The sequence below is a fragment of the Salmo trutta genome, chromosome 38 (assembly GCF_901001165.1).
Source record: "Salmo trutta chromosome 38, fSalTru1.1, whole genome shotgun sequence".
Taxonomy (NCBI): domain Eukaryota; kingdom Metazoa; phylum Chordata; class Actinopteri; order Salmoniformes; family Salmonidae; genus Salmo; species Salmo trutta.
The window spans coordinates 19,457,954-19,479,826 of record NC_042994.1 but is presented as its reverse complement, the minus strand read 5'-3'; the positions used below and the strand labels follow the sequence as shown (position 1 = coordinate 19,479,826).

General features: G+C 41.8%; 1 protein-coding gene and 1 pseudogene across 1 annotated transcript; one reads left to right on the top strand and one right to left on the bottom strand.

Annotated features, from left to right (window-relative positions):
• Positions 1-288: 288 nt before the first annotated feature.
• Positions 289-1,855, top strand: LOC115178008 (putative hydrolase RBBP9). Its single transcript, XM_029739019.1, has 4 exons — positions 289-301; positions 396-501; positions 596-683; positions 1,685-1,855. Exons 1-4 carry the CDS (start codon positions 289-291, stop codon positions 1,853-1,855), a joined length of 378 nt encoding a protein of 125 aa, XP_029594879.1.
• On the bottom strand, positions 1,045-12,018 carry LOC115178849 (DNA-directed RNA polymerase III subunit RPC6-like; annotated as a pseudogene).
• Positions 12,019-21,873: the final 9,855 nt, after the last annotated feature.

Here is a 21,873-nt window from a genome sequence, read left to right as displayed (position 1 = left end):
TCATAGGTGGCTCACACAAGAGGTATAGGTCTAAAAAAGGGTTTAAAAGTGCCACTTTCATCATGCTTTTCTCAGAAATGGTTTGTGATGCAAATGTAAAAATCCTATCAAACATCCCAAAGAAGTTTCTATGTGAGAATTGCCATAATCTGAAATAGCACATTTTTTGAGTGGCTATCCTGCCGTGGAATCACCCATTTTCAACCTTTACTTACTTCTACTTCATTAGGTATTAATAGTTAACTTGCTGTCCTGTAGATTCTGGATATGACCTGCCTGTTGAGAAACATGCCTGACCCAGGTTTGTAGAATGAAGTTCAATATTTAAACCCATTCATTTTGGGCTTCCAAGTTCATTACTGTGAGGTGCTTGTACTGTATTTTTATTTTTCTAGTGACAGCCAGAGAGCAGATATGGCTGCCATTCATCCAGGAGAAGCTCAAATGTGATGAGGAGACTGTCATCATTGGCCACAGCTCTGGGGCAGCTGCAGCCATGAGGTAGGATAGAGATTAAAGAATTTGAGGATATTCCTCATGCAAAATACTCTTCCTTTTTGTGTGTGATTATACCTAAATTTGAGGTACCATGCAGGTATGCAGAAACGCACAAAGTGTTTGGCCTCATTCTGGTGGGTGCCTATACTTCCGACCTGGGAGATGAGAATGAGAGAGAGAGAGTGGTGAGTTTACAGATTTCTTACCAGTGTCACTTCCAATTAACTGCAACAATCACTTTTCTAATTTGATTCCGGCATTCAGGTTGGATTAAATCTTAGAATTGGGTATTTCAGAACTGAAAAATGTGTTTCTGATCATTCGGTGTGTAGTGATGAAAATCTGGATAATCTTGATCCCACTGGAAGGGTGTATTTAGAAAGGTATTATAATAGAGACATTTCAGAGAAATTAAAAAAAGGTTAGGGTTAAATATTTCCATTATGTTAAGTTGACTGCAGTACAGGTATGTGGTCAGTTGTTGTATTGAGAAGTGTCAAATAAAAGCATGTACTTACAAGTGATAAGAGAAGCAAGCCCCATTTATATTAATATCTTTATTAATGTAGTTTAGTAATCTGTAGTAACATTACCTGTCCAGTACATGGCAAGGTGTAGGCCTTTTCAAAGCACTGAAAATACAGATTTTGTGATGTTGAGATTTTAATGTCTGGATCAGAATCACCCTATCCAACCATTTTCTTGCTCAAAATTACCCAGGTTGATCTGATCCTGGATTGCAAAATAGGGGGTTACAGAATCCAGATCACTATGAAAAACTGGACCCAGGTGTTTAGACTAGCCTAGTGTTCATTTCTGAATTGGGATACAAGAGTGCCACAGAAAAGCTGCCGTCAATAGTGTCCCTAAATGTAAATCCCCACTCACCAGTCGTTTATCCATCCCCCACCTCGAGTCACTGAAACAGTGGTCACATCCCAGGCTGCCTATATTGCAGTCAGGTTGTGCAGATTATCATATCGTAAATCATATTGAAGTAATTGGTTTAATGTACATCTCCATTTCCTCATTTGTAGAGATCAATCAAATGAGGAAGTAGTGTTTGACATTGCAGAGACCCCATCAATATAATTTAAATGAGCTGATAATCTGCGACTGCAATGTAAGCAGTTTGGAACACGCCCGTTAGGTCTCCCTGTGTATCTCTTCACTCAGGATATTTTAGCCGGCCATGGGAGCGGGAGCAAATGAGAAGAAACGTTGGCACATTGTTCAGTTTGGCTTCAAGGATGACCCCTTCCTGCCTTGGGAGGAGCAGCAAGTTGTGGCCGAGGGCTTGGGCGCGGAGCTGCACAAGCACATAGAACGAGGACACTTCCAGAACACAATTCCCTGAGCTCATTGACACAGTGAGAAAGCTGAGGGTAGCTGCTTAAAAAGCAGTTGTCCGCCATTGGAATAAGACACACAATGAGGACAATAGCCCAATTACAATTCTCTGTTCAGTTGCTCCCTTCATTCTGTGTCCCTCTGGAGAATCCTCATGTGGACCCTTATGATTACGATATGGATATTCCAATTTAACAAGTGTAGTTCAATGTCATCAACGTGCTTATCCTTTGCTCCATTACTTTGAGTGCTCTATGGAAGACTCGCCAGTTTTGATTCACCTCTGTTTCCATCAGTTTGAAAGAGTTAAGCAAATATTTGAAGAGTCGCCTACATATGCACATTTTACTGACAGCCGTGAGTTTCCATCAAACTGGCTCCTTGCGAATAAAATGCTGTGTAAAGATGTTTTTATAACTAATAAACAGAAGTTCTATGTATTTCCATCCCTTAAATATGTTGATGGTTTTGGCACAAAAAGCCTGCGACAAACAGCATGTGTGCCCACTCTGATCTTGGCGCTTGCTCTCTAACAGAATATACAGACAAATCATTAGGGTAATCACTTGCACATGCTAACATCAAACTCAGGTATAAAAACGCATGCTATTGGGACCCTTCAATCCAACACTGCCAAACAGGAATAAAACTGATTACAGTGATCTAGTGTACCCAAATTATCTACATCATACCACTCATTTTCTTCAATCAGATTGAGATCCATATAAGGCCTTCAGAGTCATGAAGGAACATACCACAGTCAGCCTTAACAGATCCCTGTGGATCTGTGCCAAAAGCCCTCTGAGATACTTCATATTCCCAACAATCTTCCAAGATTACAAGCATGGGATTGTCTGAAGCACTACCCTTCAATCTGTAAGCAAGGGTTTTGTAGCATCGTCATAACGCTCAGTCTATTTAAGAGTTGCCTCGAGTGATCTGTTCTTGCAGACACACATTTTGATTGCAAACACATTACACTAACAGCTTTAGTTTAAGATATTTTACCTTTTTCAGTGTTTTTGGTGAGACTTTGCTAGTGTCTTTTCTCTTACGTCGCTCCCCAGAACCTAATCGAGCATCTGACAAAATTACGGAAGATTTTAGTTCTGGGCTAGATTTTGCAGATATTGCAGGTAAAACCTTGAATTTGTGATTTAGTTTTAATTAAATGCCCTATAGTTGCTATAGATAATGGTGTCTACTAAATGACTGACTTGGCCTTTGAAGCTAAGAAGGTTCATTTTGAAACGCTGTCTGACAAAAAGATTTAAGCTTTTGCAATGCTGTGCTATATCATGTGTGCTGAAGAAGTAAAACAATCTGTTTATTTCCAGCGCAAAAGGAATGCTCTTGAAAAACGTGTCCATCTTCAACACTTTCATAAGTGCTAGATGAAAATGTAACGGCAGGATACAATTGAGCTTGTTACATTTCCAAGGAGAGTAGACGTTCTCAATCAGTCTTAAAATATTTATTAAGCCCTGTATAAATAAAACTATCTTCAGATGCATCAAAGGTTTCTAGAAAAAAAAATATACATGAAACTTTCTCCACAGAGAAACTAAACAAGCCAAGTCACTGGTCAAAAGTCCAGCCACTCTGCCATATACACACACAGTTAGAGGGGGATATCTCGCCTCCTTCATGACAGTCATCAAACACCTAAGAGAAGAGATGTAAATAAATGTACACTCCTGGAAGAATCCTGCATCATCAAACCTACATAATACTTCATTTCCCTTTTTCTAGCACTTCCTGCTGGCTATAGGTGAAGTACTTTGAATAAAATTTGTAAAACACTTAGGATCATGCAGGTCTCCTTTCTTTCTTTCTTTCTGCCAAGCCCTAGGTCAAAACATGCCTTTCTAGTATTTGACGAGTGACTGGGCTCTCCAATGTCCACACTAGCATACCACTTACGGCCAAACTATACAGGGCATGTGTGTTTACGTGTTTTCTACACGTGTCTCTGAAACTTTCTCAACTGATAAAGTGGCTGGCGCTTTTGATTTGTGCCTCCGTTTGCTGCTTTTGGTGCAGCAAACTATAAACAACGCTAATGAAGGAAACCACAACACTAGTGATGAAGTTTGGGTATTATACCCAGTGTACAAAATATTAGGAACACCTTCCTAATATTGTTGCACCCCCCTTTTGCCCTCAGAACAGCCTCAATTAATCTGCTCATGGACTCTACAAGGTGTCAAAAGCGTTCCACAGAGAGCCATGTTGATTCCAATGCTTTCCCACAGTTGTCAAGTTGGCTGGATGTCCTTTGGGTGGTTGACCATTCTTGATACACACAGGAAACTGTTGAGCATGAAAAACCCAGCAGTGTTGCAGTTTTTGACACAAACCAGTGCGCCTGGCACCTACTACCATACCCTGTTCAAAGGCACTTCAATATTTAGTCTTGCCCATTTACCCTCTGAATGGCACACATACACAATCCATGTCTCAATTGTCTCAAGGCTTGGAAATCCTTCTTTAACCTGTCTCCTCCCCTTCATTGACACTGATTGAAGTGAATTTAACAAGTCACATCAATAAGGGATCAGCTTTTACCTGGTCAGTCGGTCATGGAAAACAGTGTTCCTATTGTTTTGTAAACTCAGTGTATATCCCAATTGCAATGTTTAATACCAAGTGATATGCTGGTATGGATATTGAAACAGAGCCACTTGGCTGCTGTTTGCCTGTGAAGGGGGACTCACCGGACAGAGGCCACAGGGCGCCTTGACCAGGCCTGTGGGCTGGATGATAGGGTTGACCCCTCTGTACAGCTTCATCTGGCCGTCCACACTGCCCACAGTGCCCTCCTTGGCCGCGATGATGGTCATCTCCACCTTGCCGTCATAGATGAGCGTGTTCAGAATAGTCTCAATGTCCTCCATAGACAGGTCCACCTGCACAAAGTGCAATATTCAGACTTACAACGTCCATAGGAAATACAGTTGAAGTCGGAAGTTTACATACACTTAGGTTGGAGTCATTAAAACTCGTTTTTCAACCACCACAAATTTCTTGTTAACAAACTATAGTTTTGGAAAGTCGGTAAAAACATCTACTTTGTGCATGACAAGTAATTTTTCCAACAATTGTTTACAGACAGATTATTTCAATTATAATTCACTGTATCACAATTCCAGTGGGTCAGAAGTTTACACTAAGTTGACTGTGCCTTTAAACAGCTTGGAAAATTCCAGAAAATTATGTCATGGCTTTTGGAGCTTCTGATAGGCGGCTAATTGATATAATTTGAGTCAATTGGAGGTGTACCTGTGGATGTATTTTGAGGCCTACCTTCAAACTCAGTGCCTCTTTGATTGACATCATGGGAAAATCAAAAGAAATCAGCCAAGACCGTAGAAAAAAAATGTGTAGACCTCCACAAGTCTGGTTCATCGTTGGGAGCAATTTCCAAACACCTGAAGGTACCACATTCATCTGTACAAACAATAGTACGCAAGTATAAACACCATGGGACCACGCAGCTGTCATACCGCTCAGGAAGGAGACGCGTTCTGTCTCCTAGAGATAAACGTACTTTGGTGCGAAAAGTGCAAATCATTCCCAGAACAACAGCAAAGGACATTGAAGATGCTCTTGAAGATGCTGGAGGAAACAGGTACAAAAGTATCTATATCCACAGTAAAACGAGTCCTATATCGACATAACCTGAAAGGCCACTCAGCAAGGAAGAAGCCACTGCTCCAAAACCGCCATAAAAATGCCAGACTACGGTTTGCAACTGCACATTGGGACAAAAATCATACTTTTTGGAGAAATGTCCTCTGGTCTGATGAAACAAAAATGGAACTGTTTGGCCATGATGACCATCGTTATGTTTGGAGGAAAAAGGGGGAGGCTTGCAAGCCAGAGAACACCATCCCAACTGTGAAGCACAGGGGTGGCAGCATCATGTTGTGGGGGTGCTTTGCTGCAGGAGGGACTGGTGCACTTCACAAAATAGATGGCATCATGAGGGAGGAAAATTATGTGGATATATTGAAGCAACTTCTCAAGACATCAGTCAGGAAGTTAAAGCTTGGTTGCAAATGGGTCTTCCAAATGGACAATGACCCCAAGCATACTTCCAAAGTTGTGGCAAAATGGCTTAAGGACAACAATGTCAAGGTATTGGAGTGACCATCACAAAGCCCTGACCTCAATCCTATAGAAAATTTGTGGGCAGAACTTAAAAAGCGTGTGCGAGCAATGAGGCCTACAAACCTGACTCAGTTACACCAGCTCTGTCAGGATGAATGGGCCAAAATTTACCCAACTTATTGTGGGAAGCTTGTGGAAGGCTACCCGAAATGTTTGACCCAAGTTAAACAATTTAAAGGCAATGCTACCAAATACTAATTGAGTGTATGTAAACTTCTGACCCACTGGGAATGTGATGAAAGAAATAAAAGCTGAAATAAATCACTCTCTACTATTATTCAGAAATTTCACATTCTTAAAATGAAGTGGTGATCCTAACTGACCTAAGACAGGGCATTTTTACTAGAATGAAATGTCAGGAATTGTAAAAAACTGAGTTTAAATGTATTTGGCTAAGGTGTATGTAAACTTCCGACTTCAACTGTACATAGCAACTGTATGCTGAAAGGTGAGACTGTTACAGTTGTTACATTTGACCCCCTCACATTGTACCCTTTTCACCTTATTTGTACAGAGTACCAACCATACTGTAATGAAACAGCAGGGAGCAGGTCTCGAACCCTCAACCTCGAACCCTCAACCAAGTCCGAAGTCCAGCGCGCTATTGACTATGCCGCAAAAGCATGCTCGAGCGGCAGAGTCGATATCCACGCTTATAAACCAAGGTTCGTTACAATACTTTGTTGGCTCTGATATTTTCTTTTCGCATGGACCTTTCCAGCCTATTACCTGCAACTATGTCAGATTCATAACCAGGCCAATGCAGACAGTACAGCTCTGTTTGGTCAATAGTGTGAAAATAGTAATGTGGACAATTATGCCCCGGTCCTCACCAACCAGTGGAGGATTCCACCCTGGTCTTGACAACTTTGGCCGTTATCGGCAAAAACGTGACAAAATTGCGGTCAAAACCCGAACAGAATGTCGCCAGCAGCAGTCTCACCTTGCTGATGCCGAGTTCACAAATATACTTCCACACTTCGTGAGAGGTGGCGAAGGAGCTGTTTCTTTGCACCATGGGGTTCTGCTTGCTGTCCCTCGCCACCTCGGCCTAGAGGGTGACAAACAAACCAACATGAACGTAGAAATGATGTCCTAATAAACTCTTGGTTACCAGATAGCCTATAACTTGGAGTCAGAGTTGTTTCTGGCTATGTCAACCAGCCCTGCATTTAGAATTGGAAGAATTTTAGGGTGCATTCCAAAACAAATGCTAGTGCCCCAGAAGCCGTAAAGATTTTCTTTATGGCATAATCTATTAGATTGAAGCATGCTTCACACTGTTCCCAACATTGATGTGCTCATATAAAATCAGTTAATTAGTAACTTATTTCCAAACATTTACAGTACAGAACACACCCATTTAATTTCTGTGATTTGTCCATTGTAAGACATTTGTCCCACTCCCATTCAGTGGACCCCTCACCTTACTCTGAAGGAATTTGAAACACTGCTGATTGAGAACCTCCACAAACTCGGACTCAAAGTCCTGGTCACTGTACCAGGCTCCCCCAGTCACCGAGCGGTCTGGCTGCAGGTTGTATAGCATGTAAACCTTCTTCTTTGACGCCTGGACAAACAACAATAACTCCTTATAGGTGAGACTAAACACTTACAGAGTTTGTATAGCATGACTGCTGATGCATTCATATTATTAAGTGGTACTTTCCTTGAGTCAACCATTTATCTCTGGTTTTTAAAACATGTATTTTAGAATATTTTAGTGTTTGGCGCTCGACTCACAGCCACTGATTTCACAGCCTTGATCAGCTTCTTGCTCTCTAGGTTCTTGAGGATCTTGTTGATCTCTGTCAGAGGAAGGTTGCTCTTATATCTAATGTCCCTACTCCAGATCCCTGTGTGAAAGCAAGAGGACAGTTCATGAATATACAAATGGAAAGAACATTTCACAAAGAAATACAATAACGGAAAATAAATGTTGTGGTGGTGGATACTGTGAAGTGTCAAGTGTGAACTGGGTGAGTTGGCCAGGATTGAATGGACTTTGAATGGACACCCAAAGACAACACCCATGTCTTACCCCCTAGCACTTGAGTAGATCTGAGAGGATTGGATAGATGTAAACAATATGCGGAAAATGTCAGCTAGCCTATGGAAAGGTGAAGCATTTGCTTATACCTATCCAATTCCGTCTGATCTACCCAAGTAGGCTACCTAAGGGTGTAGGGCTAGGGTGTTGTCTGGACAGGACGCCTCTGAAATCCCTACCTTTGTTTCCAGCATCCTCAATGACCTGATAGACCAGCTTCTCTTGATTGTCAGAGCCTTTCATTTTGCTTTGGGACATAATAAAACACAGTTAAAGTTCCCAATCACCCAGAAATAAAAGTCCTTCCTAAAGGCTTCCTTAAAAAAAAAACATTGTTAAATGTTTAATGACGATGCTGACATTTACCCTGCTGTCTGGGCATCCTTCATGCGGTATAGAAGTCCTGAGCTGTTTCGTAGAAGGTCCAACTGACCCTGTGTGCACAAAATTAAACTTGGTTACAACATTCCCATCCTCAGAATTGCGCTGTCAACCAGAACTATTGAGCCAATGTTTGGAAAATCTGATCATTAATGAACACATGGATCCATCATGCATCATGTTCTTTACCCTTATGTTTTTGTTACTGACCAACATTTACATTTTAGTCATTTAGCAGACGCTCTTATCCAGAGCGACTTACAGTAGTGAATGCATACATTTCATACATTTTTTTTCTCCGTACTGGTCCCCCGTGGGAATCGAACCCACAACCCTGGCGTTGCAAACGCCATGCTCTACCAACTGGGCAACACGGGACTAACATGAACATGAGGTCATGACAACATTATCATCCAACCATATTACGATAGTATCATTTATTGAGGATAATTGACAGCTATCGTCACTGGTGACAACATTGTGATGTGACAGATGATAGCCTAATCTATTTCAACTTGACTGGCAGTAAAGTGCAGAGTCAGGCAGCCCTGTAGCAGGAAAGCGCATTGGTGGACATTCTGAGTAAACTGCCTATATTCCTATTTGCTAATGCACACTCCTTAACTAACCTGTGTCTACCCATTCTAAAAAACAAATGTTCCCTTCAATAGGAATACAACTTTAGGCTATAGGCGTACATACAATTTCAGTTTTATGCATTCTGGCTTTCATGCAATGGAACAGTGAATTAATCTAACGGAGTCCCCTTTCAGAAAGTTGTTTGAATTGCTTCAAAACATAATATAGGGGATTCATAATTTGAAAGACAAACAATAGTGGTCTATAGAAAAACTGTTGAAAAAAATCCATACAGTTGAGCAACGCTTACTAAGAAATAAGTTATCCATGCCAGGCCAGCTTAATCGCTCCATGCGAATTGGCCCGACAGTATATCCTCCTACCAGGCCGATCACAAAAGCTTTAAGACAAGTTAGTTTAAACAGTGTATAGCCTAAGAAATTGTGCTAAAGTTGCCACTTTCAAAAATACACAAATTTAAGTCATAGGCATGTTCTAAGTGCATAATCACGATGGAACTAAGGTTGATATCGCCCAACCCTAATGTACAAATCCACTCAACAGTGAGATGACAGTGAGATCTCATGACAGTGAGATCACAAACTCCTCTGTTTGGGATCTTGTCAACGCCCTTCTCATTGTCAAGCCAAACATGTTTGGCATGACAATTACATAACGAGTCGTTAAGAGAGCAGAAACGGACTGGCACCCAGGCTACACCTGTGCCACTTACCAATGACAGTAGTCTGTTGATGGCCATGGCTCTCTGTTGAGCCTCCAAATTAGGCATGTCATTCTGGATCACCTGGTCTGTTATTCCATGAGGGAACTGTTGACAGAGCGCCTTTATCCTTTATAATATAAAGAGTATAATATAACATTATATGAACGTTAGTTAGCAACCTAGCTAGTCAGGACATCAGATTTACTATAAGTTCAACTATAAATGTCTTACTGCTTACTCATAAATTAAGATTGATGTAGCTAGATAGCTAGTCTAACTAGTAGATGAAGATCATTACAGTAGCTAGTTCGTGTATTATACAGTCGTGGCCAAAAGTTTTGAGAATGACAAGTATACATTTTCACAAAGTCTGCTGCCTCAGTTTGTATGATGGCAATTTGCATATACTCCAGAATGTTATGAAGAGTGATCAGATGAATTGCAATTAATTGCAAAGTCCCCCTTTGCCATGCATATTAACTGAATCCCCCCCAAAACATTTCCACTGCATTTCAGCCCTGCCACAAAAGGACCAGCTGACATCATGTCAGTGATTCTCTCGTTAACACAGGTGTGAGTGTTGACGAGGACAAGGCTGGAGATCACTCTGTCATGCTGATTGAGTTCGAACCTGCAAAGAAACACGTGCCGTCATCATTGCTTTGCACAAAAAGGGCTTCACAGGCAAGGATATTGCTGCCAGTAAGATTGCACCTAAATCAACCATTTATCGGATCATCAAGAACTTCAAGGAGAGCGGTTCAATTGTTGTGAAGAAAGCTTCAGGGCGCCCAAGAAAGTCCAGCAAGCACCAGGACCATCTCCTAAAGTTGATTCAGCTGCGGGATCGGGGCACCACCAGTACAGAGCTTGCTCAGGAATGGCAGCCGGCAGGTGTGAGTGCATCTGCACGCACAGTGAGGCGAAGACTTTTGGAGGATAGCCTGGTGTCAAGAAGGGCAGCAAAGAAGCCACTTCTCTCCAGGAAAAACATCAGGGACAGACTGATATTCTGCAAAAAGTACAGGGATGGGACTGCTGAGGACTGGGGTAAAGTCATTTTCTCTGATGAATCCCCTTTCCGATTGTTTGGGGCATCCAGAAAAAAGCTTGTCCGGAGAAGACAAGGTGAGTGCTACCATCAGTCCTGTGTCATGCCAACAGTAAAGCATCCTGAGACCATTCATGTGTGAGGTTGCTTCTCAGCCAAGGGACTGGGCTCACTCACAATTTTGCCTAAGAACACAGCCATGAATAAAGAATGGTACCAACACATCCTCCGAGAGCAACTTCTCCCAACCATCCAGGAACAGTTTGGTGACGAACAATGCCTTTTCCAGCATGATGGAGCACCTTGCCATAAGGCAAAAGTGATAACTACGTGGCTCGGGGAACAAAACATCGATATTTTGGGTCCATGGCCAGGAAACTCCCCAGACCTTAATCCCATTGAGAACTTGTGGTCAATCCTCAAGAGGCAGGTGGACTAACAAAAACCCACAAATTCTGACAAACTCCAAGCATTGATTATGCAAGAATGGGCTGCCATCAGTCAGGATGTGGCCCAGAAGTTAATTGACAGCATGCCAGGGCGGATTGCAGAGGTCTTGAAAAAGAAGGATCAACTGCACATTGACTCTTTGCATCAACTTCATGTAATTGTCAATAAAAACCTTTAACACTTATGAAATGCTTGTAATTATACTTCAGTGTTCCATAGTAACATCTGACAAAAATATCTAAAGACACTGAGGCAGCAGACTTTGTGAAAATTAATATTTGTGTCATTCTCAAAACTTTGGCCACGACTGTACAGTAACGTTAGTTAGCTCACTATAGCTACATGCATCACTGTCATTGTCAAACTTGTGGGACTAGGAGTTAAGGGTTAAAAACATTGTCTGAATGAATTGAAACGCCTTCTTTAGCAGATTTGTTTAGTTTTATAAGGCAGATTTAAAAGTATCTAAGTCCCTTGGTCTATGTCTTGCTAGCTAGCGTTAGTTGGCCAGATGTATCCCATTTGAGCAAGTGAAAATAGACAGCTAGTTAGCTACCTAACTAGATTACGAGCTAGCCTATGCTAGGGACTTCTTGACAGCGACAAACCTGTTTTCAATGTCTACAGGATCTGTGGATTCTTTCTTTACTTTCTTCACATCCGCCATCGTGGAGAGTTGTACAATATTATATAGGTAACGTTAGCTAGCTAGCAATGCAATTCATCAACAATTGAACATGTGACTCTGAGTCCAAGTCGCATTTGGGTGGCTATATAGAAGCCTGGAAATTGACTTTTAAAAACGTAGAAAATAGTTCAAGTAGTTCAATTCATTTATAATTTAATTTCTTTCCTAAGCCTAGTGTCATCAGTATTTCAGTTTTTAGTGAGTGATTTGGTGCGTTTTGTAACAACAACACATATTCTTTGATAATGCTTTATGATAATGAAAAAGCGTGCGAGACATGCATAGAACGCAGTGGATTACATTTCTATAGCTCGACCATTCAACGTTTTCCAGGTATTTCAGGAATAGCAAGATGATAGCTAATATAATAAAAGTTGATAATAAACAATGAAAACATCGTGAATCCTGCCATTGGCTGTGGCGGTTGCTAAGGAGTAACGTTATGTTTCTCCGTTGCTGCATCGCATCTGCTTTGTAACATCAGCGGAAACTGTTCAAAGCAGCTATATCAGGTAAAAAAATTAAAAAAAACTTTATCCGGCTTAAACACTTTATAATAACACATGTCACTTTTGCAACGGACTGATGAAAATGTTTTTATAGCCGAATGCATTTTTATTATAGGACCGAACATGACAGCCGGTTGCATTGTGGTGCCTCTCATCATACCGATTCGAATCCCCCTCCTGGTAAAGCCAAGCATGAGATAGACACCACAACTCCTGTTGAGATCAAATCAGATAAAAACATGCGTGTATCCATAATGTGTGGAGGATGCTAGTGCATACATTAATATATTGTATGTACCGCATTTGTTTGAATATTGTTTCATAGTTTTTTTGTATGATATCCACAATGCACTGATAGATTACATCTGCCCTAGATTCAAAGGTTTTTGACAAACAACATATATCGCTGCCTAGATATCCTAGATGTCACTATCTACTACACTCTGGATGGTACTAAACCAGAGGTGACGAAGAGACCAGGGTTTGGAGAGAACAGCACTTTGAAGTATAGTGGACCAATATGCTTACCCGAGGACAAAGTGTCAGTCAAAGCTCTGGCTATTACCAGGCTGAATTGTGAAAGGATCTACAAAAATATAAACCCTAAATAACCCTAAATACTTGACTTATTTGATCCATGTCTGGTGCTGTTTTATTATTATAATTGCTATTATGGATAATTGATGACTGAAACTGACCTTATGTTTATCTGCCTTAGGGATGGTCGAGAGAGTGCCATTGTCACCAAGCTATTTCTGGTGGAGTATGTGCCCTCAAACGAGCCACCTTCCACTGAGGACAATGAAGAGAACTTTCTGAAGGAGTATGAACGAGGCCTCCCTAGACAGGTATAGTCAGGCATATTTGCATGCTAACACTTCATTTCAATGTTGTGTGAAGTTTGACATGTAATGACAACTTATGATAAGATATGTCACATTGCCGGTTTGCATTACATTTTCTATAAAGCTAAAGAACTTTACTAAAACGTCATGCTTCTTCACGGATTTGTTGCAGAAGCCTAGGAATGACGTGACATAACTGACACAACAGTTATTACATGTTAGGCTACATCAGGCATTCTCATGAAAACTGTATACATTACAATGATGGCGCATTCAATCAAATGTGTTACCATCTGCATCAATATGTGTTCTGAACAAGCTGAGGTGAAGCTGAGTATACTGTTACTGTAGAGACAATTGTATTGCTCTTGTTCTCATAGGAGATGGGGACAGAGAACGGTTCTGGAGATGCCTCACTGAAGCTTCAAGGTATGTCTAATTGAATAACTTTTACTAATGAGCAATTTACACTGCCTAAACAACATGACAAAGATAGCCCTTTAGGGAAATTAGTATTGAGCTATTTCCCAATGCCCTGTAAAAGTATTAGTGTCACAAAAAGATTTGTGTATACTTGACCATACTGCGGTCATGCTGTAATGTAAGTACTAAATATCCTATTCATATGCAATGCACAACACTGCTAGAAACTCAATTTCAGCATTTATAAATGCTTGTCTCAATAAGTGCAAGCTGCTGTGTCAGTGCATACCATTGAATTAAGAATTAGAATAGGATCTCTAGTGCAAACACTGTCAAACTGACATTTACTATATATATATGGAGATTCATATAATACTTATAAACTTTATAACATTCATAAGCTATCAATAATAGCCTTTATAATATGAAGGGGATTATTGATCGTTTATGAATGTTATGCAGTGTAAGAGCGTGTACGTTTTGGTAATAGTTGTGTGTGTCTTCTTTAGTCCCAAAGACCTGCAGGCCCCCTTAAGGTCCATTGTTCCTCAGCAGCCGTCTAGGGCTTGGGTCCCTTGCTCCGGAGCCCATGTCTTCACATCGTTCTCAGACACTGGTACATTCACAAAAAATATATTGTGAATATTATTGAAGCAATAAGGCCCGAGGGGGTGTGGTATATGGCCAATATACTACGGCTATGGGCTGTTCTTAGGTACAACGAAACGCCCGGTTTATAATTCTGTTTATATTATCAATTATATTATATCATTATTACAGTGATGATGGTGACTGGTTGTAATATGGTCAATTATCAGAATCTGCTAATCTGTTAACAAATACATTAATGTGACCCATGCGGGAATCAAACCCACAACCCTGGTGTTCCAAGTTAGCCTATGGTCATTGTCATACCATTTTTTTTTCTTTTTCTGCATGGACATTCAACATGAGATCACAAACAGGCTGCCATGCAAAGATGATCAAATCATATGAGCAAATACAGCTCCTTACTTAGAACGCCACAGAACATTAATTATTTGGTGTTGAATGATCTTTCAGAATGCAAGCTTGGAAGACAGTCCCTTCAAAAACCTAACCAGCACTCAAATGTCAAGGATCCAAAGGGAGACAGACTTTCTGAGCTGAGTGAACAGAAAGCGAGAGAGAAAGAAAGAGAAAAAGCATGAGACAAAGATGCAGAGAGATTGTTTCTAATGGAGAAGTGAATGATCTCTCACAACTTCTACCTTTTCCCAAGTGTGCTAAGTGCTTGAGCCATCGCCCCTCAGACCCCTTTGCCCGCTTTTGTCTGCAGGGTGGCATTGCTGTGCCGCCTGTGCCAGGCCAGAGGCTGCCACCCACAGAGGGCGGACAGGTATCACCCCAGTCCTAAAACCATCTTCTACTATTAATACTGCCACTGACACGGCCCGCTACCAAAACCTGCGGGCTCTCCTTCACTGCAGCCAACGTGAGTAAAACATTTAAACATGTTAACCCTCACAAGGCTGCCGGCCCAGACGGCATCCCCAGCCGCATCCCCAGAGCATGCGCAGACCAGCTGGCTGGTGTGTTTACGGACATATTCAATCAATCCTTATCCCAGTCTGCTGTTCCCACATGCTTCAAGAGGGCCACCATTGTTCCTGTTCCCAAGAAAGCGAAGGTAACTGAGCTAAATGATGAAGTGCTTTGAGAGACTAGTCAAAGACCATATCACCTCCACCCTACCTGACACCCTAGACCCACTCCAATAGGTCCACAGACGACGCAATCGCAATCACACTGCACACTGCACTAACCCATCTGGACAAGAGGAATACCTATGTAAGAATGCTGTTCATCGACTACAGCTCAGCATTTAACACCATAGTACCCTCCAACCTCGTCATTAAGCTCGAGACCCTGGGACTCGACCCCACCCTGTGCAACTGGGTCCTGGACTTCCTGATGGGCTGCCCCAAAGTGGTGAGGGTAGGTAACAACATCTCCACCCCGCTGATCCTCAACACTGGGGCCCCACAAGGGTGCATTCTCAGCCCTCTCCTGTACTCCCTGTTCACCTATGACTGTGTGGCCATGCACGCCTCCAACTCAATCATCAAGTTTGCAGACGACACTACAGTGGTAGGCTTGATTACCAACAACGACGAGACGGCGTACAGGGAGGGGGAGAGGGCCCTCGGAGTGTGGTGTCAGGAAAATAAACTCACACTCAATGTCAACAAAACATAGGACATGATCGTGGACTTCAGGAAACAGCAGAGGGAGCAGCCCCCTATCCACATCAACGGGACAGTAGTGGAGAAGGTGGAAAATGTTAAGTTCACATCACGGACAAACTGAAATGGTCCACCCACACAGACAGCGTGGTGAAGAAGGCGCAGCAGCGCCTCTTCAAACTCAGGAGGCTGAAGAAATTCGGCTTGTCACCAAAAACACTCACAAACTTTTACAGATGCACAATCGAGAGCATCTTGTCGGGCTGCATCACCGCCTGGTACGGCAACTGCTCCGCCCACAACCGTAAGGCTCTCCAGAGGGTAGTGAGGTCTGCACAACACATCACCGGGGGCAAACTACCTGCCCTCCAGGACGCCTACACCACTCGATGTCACAGGAAGGCCAAAAGGATCATCAAGGACAACAACCACCCGAGCCACTGCCTGTTCACCCCGCTATCATCCAGAAGGCGAGGTCAGTACAGGTGCATCAAAGTGGGGACCAAGAGACTGAAAAACAGCTTCTAACAGCCATCACAAACATTGAGTGGCTGCTGCCAACATACTGACTCATCTCTAGCCACTTTAATAATTAAAAATGTATGTAATAAATGTATCACTAGCCACTTTAAACAATGCCACTTTATATAATGTTTACATACCCTACATTACTCATCTCATATGTATATACTGTACTCTATACCATCTACTACATCTTGCCTATGCTGTTTGGCCATCGCTCATTCATATATTTTTATGTACATATTCTTATTCATTCCTTTACACTTGTGTGTATAAAGTAGTTGTTGTGAAATTGTTAGGTTAAATTACTTGTTAGATATTACTGCATGGTCGGAATTAGAAGCACAAGCATTTCGCTACACTCGCATTAACATCTGCTAACCATGTGTATGTGACAAATAAAATTTGATTTGATTTACTATTGTTAACATTTTGTTGATGGCCTACTCTTTGATTGTAGGCACAAAATAATAGGATTTCAGGGAAAATCACAAAAAGTATTTGGAGATACTTTTTAATATTGCAGTATAGAGCTACAAAATGGAAATGCAGTTTTGTGTTATGCAGTGTTTTAAGTACTTTTTCCACTTTAAGTCACCCAAGGCTAACAGGTCTGTGTGTTCTTTCAGGCCTTTCAATTCAATGTTCAATTTGGCCTGTGTGTTCATTCTGGCAATTCAATTCAATGTTCATCAGCCCAGGTTTGGGTTTCTCTTTTGTCTTTAGATGGGCTTGTGTGTCCACTGTAAAACAATGGTGCCTGTCAACACCCCCACATGCGTGGTATGTGAGGACCCCATGAGCCTCCAGCTCCAGCCTCAGGCCAGCTTAAGACTCCAGGTAAATATGAAATTTACTGCCACAAACACTCCGCTTTCAAACATCTTGTGACTTTGCACATCTACACGTTTGAATATAGAATACTTTATTTGGGGGCGTGTTAACATTTACCTTTTCAATCCAAAGCAGTGTAAATGGATTGGTTTTCTCTCTTGCACTGTGTGTGTGTGTGTGTGTGTGTGTGTGTGTGTGTGTGTGTGTGTGTGTAAACCTGTCCACTCACTTTCTTTTTCTGTGCAGTAGAACAAGGTCCATCACGTGGAACCAAAAACCCTCCGCATATCTCAAATTGTGTCACTTGTGAAACTAAACTACTGCAGCCACCCCACTGTAAGAGCTCATTGATTGTATTATAGTAGCCTAATTATCCTTATTAGGCTTAGTTTAGACTTGTATAAATGCCAAACATAATTATCAAACATACATTAGTAATGGAAAGGAAACACAGACTCTTTGTTTAAGTATTAAAAATACTCCTTTAGTAATACCATTTGTAGGCAGAAGTTGGTACAGAGTACAGTATAACAGTATATGATAGTTTCTCCCCAAGTTCTGCAAAATGTCTAAGACATCCTGTAACTCATATAGCCTCCCCAATCCCCCTTGCGTAACTGTCCCTAGTAACAACATTTTAATATAGCTAACCTCCCCCTGACAGCAGGAACCATCTTATCAGCAAGTAAAAACTCAGAAGTGGGTTTGACCGAAACTTAACCTTTCATCACAAGGTGAACAAGTGTAAGCATCTTCTGACAGGGGGATGGTTTCATCAGGTCTGTGGCAGCCATGTGTTCGCAGAAAACCAGAACCACGGTGTGATCCAGACAGGAGGAGTCTGAATGTAGACGCCTTCTGATAGTGTCTGAAGGTCACAACACTCAAAACAGGTTTTAACACACATCATAACATAATTTAACCCTTTAAAAGGTTTAAGGCCTTGGTTTAACCCTATTTACAAGCAAACTACAAATAAACTCAGCAAAAAAGAAACGTCCCTTTTTCAGGACTCTGTCTTTCAAAGACAATTCGTAAAAATCCAAATAACTTCACAGATCTTCATTGTAAAGGGTTTAAACACTGTTTCCCATGCTTGTTCAATGAACCATAAACAATTAATGAACATGCACCTGTGGAACGGTCGTTAAGACACTAACAGCTTACAGACGGTAGACAATTAAGGTCACAATTATGAAAACTTAGGACATTACAGAGGCCTTTCTACTGACTCTGAAAAACACCAAAAGAGAGATGCCCAGGGTCCCTGCTCATCTGCGTGAACGTGCCTTAGGTATGCTGCAAGGAGACATGAGGACTGCAGATGTGGCAAGGGCAATAAATTGCAATGTCCGTACTGTGAGACGCCTAAGGCAACGCTACAGGGAGACAGGACGGACAGCTGATCGTCCTCGCAGTGGCAGACCATGTGTAACAACACCTGCACAGGATCGGTACATCCGAACATCACACCTGCGGGACAGGTACAGGATGGCAACAACAACTGCCTGAGTTACACCATGAACGCACAATCCCTCCATCAGTGCTCAGACTGTCCACAATAGGCTGAGAGAGGCTGGACTGAGGGCTTGTAGGCCTGTTGTAAGGCAGGTCCTCACCGTTACTCGCCTGTACTCTGGAGCGGGATCGATTTGGAGGTGGAGGGTCCGTCATGGTCTGGGGCGGTGTGTCACAGCATCATCGGACTGGGCTTGTTGTCATTGCAGGCAATCTCAACGCTGTGCGTTACAGGGAAGACATCCTCCTCCCTCATGTGGTACCCTTCCTGCAGGCTCATCCTGACATGACCCTCCAGCATGACAATGCCACCAGCCATACTGCTCATTCTGTGCGTGATTTCCTGCAAGACAGGAATGTCAGTGTTCTGCCATGGCCAGCGAAGAGCTCGGATCTCAACACCATTGAGCACATCTGGGACCTGTTGGATCGGAGGGTGAGGGCTAGGTCCATTCCCCCCAGAAATGTCCGGGAACTTGCAGGTGCCTTGGTGGAAGAGTGGGGTAACATCTCACAGCAAGAACTGGCCAATCGGGTGCAGTCCATGAGGAGGAGATGCACTGCAGTACTTAATGCAGCTGGTGGCCACACCAGATACTGACTGTTACTTTTGATTTTGACCCCCCCTTTGTTCAGGGACACATTTTTCCATTTCTGTTAGTCACATGTCTGTGGAACTTGTTCAGTTTATGTCTCAGTTGTTGAATCTTGTTATGTTCATACAAATATTTACATATGTTAATTAAGTTTGCTGACAATAAACGCAGTTGACAGTGAGAGGACATTTATTTTTTTGCTGAGTTTATATGTAACCAAGTTGAATTGGGTAAACTTACATTAGTTTACGAGACATAAGATTTTTATGATAGCCTAGTGGTTAGAGCATTGGGCCAGTAACCAAAAGGTTGCTGCCTGGTTTGAATATCCGAGCCGACAAGATGAAAAATCTGCTGATGTGCCCTTGAGCAAAGTACTTAACCCTAATTTGCTCCAGGGGCGCCGTAGTACTATGTCTGACCCTATAAAACAACACATTTCACTGCACCTATCCGATGTATGTAACAATAAAACATATATACTGTACATATACTGTATACTTTTGTTATTGTATAATATGCTACAGACAGCCAGCTTAATGTAACTACACTCCGAATATTTTATAGTTGAATATCACACTTACCTTCTGAGAAGTATCTCTCTCAACATATTGAGGGCGTGAACTACCATGTGGAGTTTATACAACCAGGTTTCTCCCATTCCGCTTCTACTATTACTAGTACGTAGCCACTGGGACCGCAGGCTTTTGTTCCATCCCATCACTAACACACCTGTTTCAAATAATGATCTAGTCATGGTTTCAGTTTGGACTACTTGAATCAGTGGTGTTAGTGAGGGGCTTGGAACGAAAGCCTGCGCATCCAGTAGCTCTCCAGCACCCACCCTGTGATAGACATAGTGAGTCTTGTGCATTATCAGATGTAGGCCTACATGTTGTGATTGTACACATTACAGGCTGACTACACCACTCGCATCGCGTGTGTGAGCGTTGCAAATTTTTTTTTGAAATCTACATTATTCAATTATTGCACGCGCGCCAATGAGCAAGGGCTAAAATAGAAGTCAGTTCTATTTCTGACGCAGATCGCGCTGCAAGTCCTGCCTCTCCTATCTCCTCATTGGTTTATAGAAGCAGGTACCCACGTGCCATCTCCTCATTGGTTATACCCACGTGGGTGACTGAAAGATGAACGAGGTCGGTGGCGGTTAATGCACCTAATTTATGAAAGTTGCCAATCGCAATATAAAGTCAAGACAAGAAAAAGCCTAGTAGGAGGAGAGATGACTAGAAACGATTCGGTTGACTGTTTTATGTGTGGATTAATTGTCGGAGTAGAGAACCTTGTGCATTTCAGGTAAAATAACAACTCAATGTTTATATCGCAGGACAAATTAGCTAGCAACAGCAAGCTAGCTAAATAGGACAAATTAGCTAGCCAGTGCAAGCTAGCTAGCTAAATTGCCATAAAGGTTTAATGCTTTTCGACCTGTCCCCAAATGAATGTAATTGGTGCAGAGTTTGTTTTGATATTTTAACCTGTGTGTCGTGATCCTGTTTGGTGTGGGGGGACAAAATAAATGTATGCACGATGGCGCACGCGCACTCCCGGTTTGGATTCCGTGTAAGATTTCATTTTTTGAGAAGTCAAGGTGCTACCATAGGTTTTGGTGTCCTGTTCTAAGTGCAGTATTGGTTGTAGCCAAACTGACACTCAAAAAAATGGCTGACCAATGGAGAACCATCATCCACACCTCCCACTAAAGCCCGCCCACAGCTGTGGGGTCAAAAGTGCAAACGAAGAACTAGTGTTTCAGTCAACAAAAAGTTTCAAAAGCAAAAAATGTAAAAAGATGCACTGCAAGCAAAGGGGGAAATCTAGCCAAAATGGAGGGTGGTTGATAGCGAAATGAAATTGGAGTTGATTTCAAATACATTTTTTGTTTTCAAAATCTTTTGGGGGTAATAAAATGCATAACGTTTTGCGCTCTATTACAAAATAAATATATTGCAATTTTTTAAATTTTTTTTTTACTTTTGAAGCCTCGTTTTTGCTTTCAGAACAATTATTTTTGATTGAAAATAAAAACATTTTGCTCTAGACAAAAAGACAAATGTACCTCCATAGTTTTGGCTCTGTACTCCAGAACTTTGAAATGAAACAATAACTATGAGGTTAAAGTACAGACGGTCAGCTTTAATTTTAGGGTATTCTCATCCATAGAAATTACAGCACTTTCTGTACATAGTCCCCCCCCAGTTTAGGGAACCAAAAGTATTTGGACAAATTCACATAATCAGAAAGTATTCATACCCCTTGACTTATTCCAAATTCTGTCTTACACCCTGAATTTAAAATGGATTTACATAATTGTTCTCTCTTACCCACCTACAAACAATACCTCATAATGACAAAGTGAAAACATGTTTTTAGAATCAGAAGTATCTAATTTACATAAGTATTCACACCCCTGAGTCAATACATGTTAGAATCACC